The following is a 6060-nucleotide window of genomic DNA, read 5'->3' as shown; positions in this document are numbered from 1 at the left end:
CAGTGAGTGGGAACCGGTCTCCACATGGGATCTGAACCCTCGGCGGGAGCGCCGCTGCACTACCAAGCGGCTCACTCTCTAGTGCGCCACCGGGCCGGCCCTCTAGCTGCTTTTAAGATTTTCTTTTTATCACTGGTTTTAAGCAGTTTAATTGAGTGGTCCTTGTGTAGTTTTCTTTGTATTTCTTTTGTTTCGGGTATGTTGAGGGTCTTAGATCTGTGCATTTACTATTTCTATCGAATTTGGACAATTTCAGTCATTTAAATTTTTTTTTACTTTTATTACAACATAGAGTAAGATTAACTTTTTTTGGTGTAAAAGTTCTTTGAATTTTAAAACATATGTATAGATTCATGTAAACCACCACTGCATTCAGGATGCAAAACCATTCTATCAACCTAAAAACCACCCTTGTGCTGTGTCTTTGTAGATAATTGTTGTTTCCTGAAATATTCTGTCTCTTCACCTTCTGGCTCCAGTTACGTGTATATTAGGGACAAGTTGAAATTGTCCCACAGCTCACTGATATGCTCATCTTTTTGTTGTATTTTGAGGGTTTTTTCCTCTTTGTGTTTCACTATGGGTATCTTCTACACATATGGAATATTTTCAAATTCACTAAACTTTTCCTCAGCAGTGTCAAATCTTATTAATCCTGCATGGTGTATTTTTTGTCTCAAGATTCTACTTATCATCTGTAGATGTATATTTGGACCAATTTCCATGTCCGTTCTTTTTGTTTGTTTGTTTGGGTTTTTTTGGTGGCTGGCTGTTGCAGGGATCTGAACCCTTGACCTTAGAGTTATAACACTGCACTCTAACCAACTGAGCTAATGGGCCAGCCCCATGTCCCTTCTTAATGTACTGTTGCATTTTTCATCTTCTTGAACGTATGAATATATTTATACTATCTTTTTAAATGCCATTGTCTTCTAATTCTGTTATCTATACCATTTATGATCTGTTTCTGTTTATTTTCTCCTCCTTAGTGGTCATTGCTGCACCTTTACATACCTTCTACTGTTTGATTGGATGCCAAACAACATGAATTTTATGTTGTTGGGTGTTGGAATTTTTTAATTTTTTTATATATTTTTGAGCTTTATTGTGGGACTCAGTTAATTAGAAAGTTTGATCCTTTCAAGGCTTTTTAAACTTTATTAGGTTGGTTCTGAGCAGGCTCTAGTCTGAGGCTGTTTCTCAACCTTGGTACTTTGACATTGGGGACAGCCAGGTAAATTCTTTGTTATGGGGTGCTGTCTTGTGCTTCGTAGGATGTTAAGCCGCATAACTGGCCTCTACTTGCCGAATGCCAGTAACACCACTTAGCATGAGCTAAGAAAGATTTTTACATTTTAAAAAAGTTGTTTAAAAAAAAAAAAAAGGAAAGAATAATATGCAATAGAGATCACAGTTTATGGCCAAAAAAGCCAGAATATTTACACAGAAATTTCTAACCCCTGCTATGGGAGACATTCTTTTACTATATGAGACAAATGGTAATACGACAAAAAATTCTTATTTTTAGAACATAGCTAAGAGCACAGGCTTTGAAATTTGAAAGTGTATGATTTGAATTCAGTTATGTGTCTGCCACATAATAGCTATTTGACATTGGTCAAAATTTTAACTCTGCGCCTTTTTTCTCTCTTGTGAAATAGAGCCAATATATATTTATCCCTTAGGTTTGTTAGAGAGTTAAATGAAAATGAATAAAAGTGTACCTTAGTCCGTGTAAATATTAGCCGTTACAGTTATTTCAGGAATGTGCCCCTTATTTATAATTTACCTTGATGGGTATATAATAGTCATATTTTGCTAATTTGAAGGATTATCATCTGTTATCTTCTAGGTCACGCAGAAGGATTTTGTATGATGTGTACAATGCAAGCGCATATTACCCAGGCACTCAGTAATCCTGGTGATGTTATTAAACCAATGTTTGTCATCAATGAGATGCGGCGTAAGTATCAGCTATAGTGGTTTGTATTGGTATTTATTAGCTAGTTAGTCTTAATGGCCTAATTAGTAACAACAACAACAAAAAAATCCCCTCACGTATTACAGAACTAACAATGTATTTTATCATATACAGATATATCTTTAATAACAAATTTTTAGGAAAATACTTACTATATAAACTTGTTTTGAAACCTTGAAGCAAAAGATAATATAATAAAGGAGACAGTATTCAGTTTAGTACAAGCAAATTTTTTTTTTTTTCCTTTTTGTCTCTTTTCATGTCCGGCAATGGATCGCAACCCTCAGTGGTTGCGCCCGTACCGGACGGGACCGGCAACGGGATCGCAACCCTCGGCGTTGTACCCGCACCTCGCTCAGCCAGTGAGCGGGAACCGGTCTGTATGTGGGATCCGAACCCTCGGCGGGAGCGCTGCCACACTCCCAAGCAGCGCACTGTAGCAGTGCGCCACCGGGCCGGCCCCTAGTACAAGCAAATTTTAAATTATTATTATTTATTTTATTTTACTTATTTATTTATTTTTTTTAACAGATAACCGGTAAGGGGATCTTAACCCTTGACTTGGTGTTGTCAGCAGCATGCTTTCCCAAGTGAGCTAACCGGCCATCCCTATGTGGGATCCAAACCCGTGGCCTCGGTGTTATCAGCACCACACTCTCCCAAGTGAGCCACGGGCCGGCCCAAGTTTTAAATTATTTTAAACTGAATTTATTAATAAAATTATCGATGAGTTTTACAGAGTTTTTTTCCCCCAGGTGTTTGGATTTCTGTGTTGAGTAGTAACTCTGATATTGTCCCACAGGTTTGTTTAAATCACTTTTAGTTGGTTTTAATTTGGTGAATGAATATTACACTACACATAGTGACAGGAATTTTAAAAATAAAGTTAATTATAGTCTTTTTTAAAAATATAAAGCTTGATAAATAATTATACTCTTAAAGAGAAATTTATACTTACAGGTTAGCAAATTTGTGCATAAATTTCACATTTTTCTATTTAATTTAAAAATTTTAAATAGGTTACATGAAATTTTCTTATGTATTTTCCGTGTGTTCTTTCAGTAAACTTTTCCATCATCTTAATTAGCTGAGTTAAAAAATGCATACAAACTTTAAAAACTATAACTCTTAATCTGATACCTAGCTGGGTAATTGTAGAGGTGCATAATTATACAGAGACAAACTATAATCCTTTTGCCTAAAAAGCTGCTGAAGATTAAAGTGGTGTCATATTGGCCCTTGGCTTTACTGACAGGCCAGAGCAGACAATGCAAGAATCTTTAAAACATTGTTGGATCCTGGCAGAATTTTAGTCAGGGCAAGTTTTGATTGTTTATACATATATTTATTTTTATACATACATATATGGCAGGCGTGAGTAATATTTTTAATCTAATCTTTAAGAAAATGATTGCTCTGTGTGTATATACATACATCCACAAATACACACATAGTTGAATCGTGAAATTGCCATTTTTGTAGGTCAAAAATGGTGGAATAATGGCAGTTTCATATGATTCAACCTAGTATATATTTTTATACATTCATACGCATATAGAGGGATAGGTTGGGTAAAGGGCATAAAGAAAAGTCATGATTTGTAATAATGAATATGCTTATAATAAAAATTAAAAAACAAAATTCAGTATATAACATGTTTTATTGTAATATTTATACTTTTTTGTTAATGGCTTTTATTATAATCTAATAATACTTCAGTCTTGCAGTTGCTCATTCAATTAGAAATAGGACTGAAATGTTATTGTGCAACTGAGAATGTAATTTGTTCTGTAGGTCATTAGGATAGAATTTAGATAGGTTTGGATATTTATTTTTTCATGGATTCTCTTATTATGGAGATCTAGCACCAGATTTAAAATGTGTAAACCAATGTAACATTTTGGACAAATTTTTGATACAATATAGCCATCATTGAATGTATTCACAAACAGTTTGGTTTTTTTTTTGTCTTTTTCGTGACCGGTAAGGGGATCGCAACCCTTGGTGTGGTGTCGCCCACACCGCACTCAGCCAGCGAGCGCACCGGCCATTCCTATGTAGGATCCGAACCCACGGCGGGAGCGTCGCTGCGCTCCCAGCGCCGCACTCTCCCAAGTGCGCCACGGGCTCGGCCCTTCACAAACAGTTTTATTAACTTGGAAAAGACATGAATCTAACTCTGTCATTACCCTCTGGACTCCCAGAAGAGCTCCCCTGTGGGCTCTTAATGGTCTAAAGGGCATGGTCCTGGCTGTTCTTAGGGCAGCTTGTGTTAGTACTATTTCCTCATAAAATAATTATTCAGGGGTCTTCTAACCAACATGTTACCATAAGGTATAACATTTTGGGGTACAGCCCAGGGAGATTATATGTAATAAATAAAAATAATGCCTTGTCTTTACTTACATTTAACAGGTATAGCTAGGCACTTCCGTTTTGGAAACCAAGAGGATGCCCACGAATTCCTTCAATACACAGTTGATGCTATGCAAAAAGCATGCTTAAATGGCAGCAATAAGTAAGTACAGCAAAGCATCAGTCATTTCTTATTTTGCCTCTCTGGCTTATCAGAATTCAGTTTTGCCTTTTATGTTGAAAGTATACACAGTCATTCACTGCATAACAACATTCTGGTCAATGACGAGCCACATATTTGACAATGGTCCCCTAAGATTATAATGGAGCTGAAAAAATTCCCATCACCTAGTGATGTCATAGCTGATGTAATGTTACTCACACGTTTGTGGTGATGCTGGTGTAGACAAACCTACTGCAAAATATGTTGACGAGGAGTGCCTAGCTTACTCACGGAGTGACCTGCCCAAAGGCAGCTCAGACCTTTAAGATAGAAAGCCAAACATTGGACACATTAGGTCTGACCCCAGATGAAAGGATTGTTTTGTTTTATTTTTTGGTTTGTTTTGTTTTTTGGCAGCTGGCCGGTACAGGGATGGAACCCTTGATCTTGGTGTTACCAGCACCACACTCTAACCAACTATGCTAACTGGCCAGCCCGAAAGGATTGTTGTCTACTTTAAAATTCTTATATTTTTAAATGATTCCCACCTATCCCCATAGCAAAATAATAGTTAAAAATAGTCAACACTCAGTGCTTGCTGAGTGCCAGGCACAATCCTTACCTGTAATTTAGTTTTTATAACTTTATGGGGGTAGTATTATTCTAATCCCCTTTTAACAGATGGGGAGATTTAGGCACAGAGAGACATAGTAACATATTTAAAGGGCCCACGCTCATGTAAACTAGTGGCTTATGTAGGTAACAGGAAAATTCATTGCTGTTCCTTTTCATAGTACACCTTCACACAATGACAAAACCGCCTAACAATGCATTTCTCAGTACTTACCCGTTTGTTAAGCCACATATGACTTTAGATCTGTGTTTGCTTTACCCTTTGGCTTTATACTGCCTCATCCTCAGCTGATTTGCATTATTTTAAAATGGTTAAAATTTTAAAAGGCATGCTTTTTATAATAATTTGAATTTGTTAGATTATAGATGTCAGGAAATGAATATTGGTCTTGCCATTATTTAATTTCTGAGTATCAGCAAACTTCTGCAGATCTAAAACTAGCTGCTGCTCCTTTTTAGTTGTGTCTGACATTTTCTGTTGATCTCCAGCCTTGGAAATCTGTGTTTTCTCTTTCTGTCTGTCTCTCTGGTCAGTTACCAATTGCTGTAGCTCTTTTGTTAAACATAAATGCAGACTCGAGGAAGAGTGGGGAGACAATTAGATAACAAGTCTCAATCCATTTGCTGTTGCCTAAACACAGCTGATAAATCCCCCATGTGTTCCAATTGCTGCCAGCCCTGCCTCATCCAGGCCTTCATCCTCTGGGTGATGATAGGATTCAGAACAGAGGAAGACTCTCTGCCTTCACCAGCTATTCCTTGTGTACGGGGTCTGCTGAGGGTGTCTTCCTCCTGCTTCTTGCTTCAGGGCCAAATTCCTACCTTGATTTCAGAGGGAGGGAGAGAGAGAGAGAGAGAGAGTGTGAGTGAGTGTGTGTGTGTGTCCCCTTGTGCATTAAGATGTATATAGTGTGTGTGTGTGTGTATA

The 6060-nt window shown here is 37.3% G+C and overlaps 1 protein-coding gene across 2 annotated transcripts in view; it reads left to right on the top strand.

Annotated features, from left to right (window-relative positions):
• Positions 1–1855: 1855 nt before the first annotated feature.
• The window catches only part of LOC103594086 (ubiquitin carboxyl-terminal hydrolase 42-like), a 26762-nt gene continuing 22557 nt past the window's right edge, over positions 1856–6060 (top strand). For both annotated transcript variants that reach the window (XM_008577277.1, XM_008577278.1), the window contains exons 1-2: positions 1856–1963; positions 4397–4499. In XM_008577277.1, coding sequence (XP_008575499.1) covers positions 1873–1963; positions 4397–4499 — 194 coding nt within the window. In that variant the 5' untranslated portion in view covers positions 1856–1872. The remainder of the gene's footprint in view (positions 1964–4396; positions 4500–6060) is intronic.

The sequence above is a fragment of the Galeopterus variegatus genome, unplaced genomic scaffold, assembly GCF_000696425.1.
Source record: "Galeopterus variegatus unplaced genomic scaffold, G_variegatus-3.0.2 Scaffold1476, whole genome shotgun sequence".
In the NCBI taxonomy this organism is placed as follows: domain Eukaryota; kingdom Metazoa; phylum Chordata; class Mammalia; order Dermoptera; family Cynocephalidae; genus Galeopterus; species Galeopterus variegatus.
The sequence above is the reverse complement of the archived record's forward strand: the minus strand, read 5'-3'. Positions and strand labels throughout refer to the sequence as shown.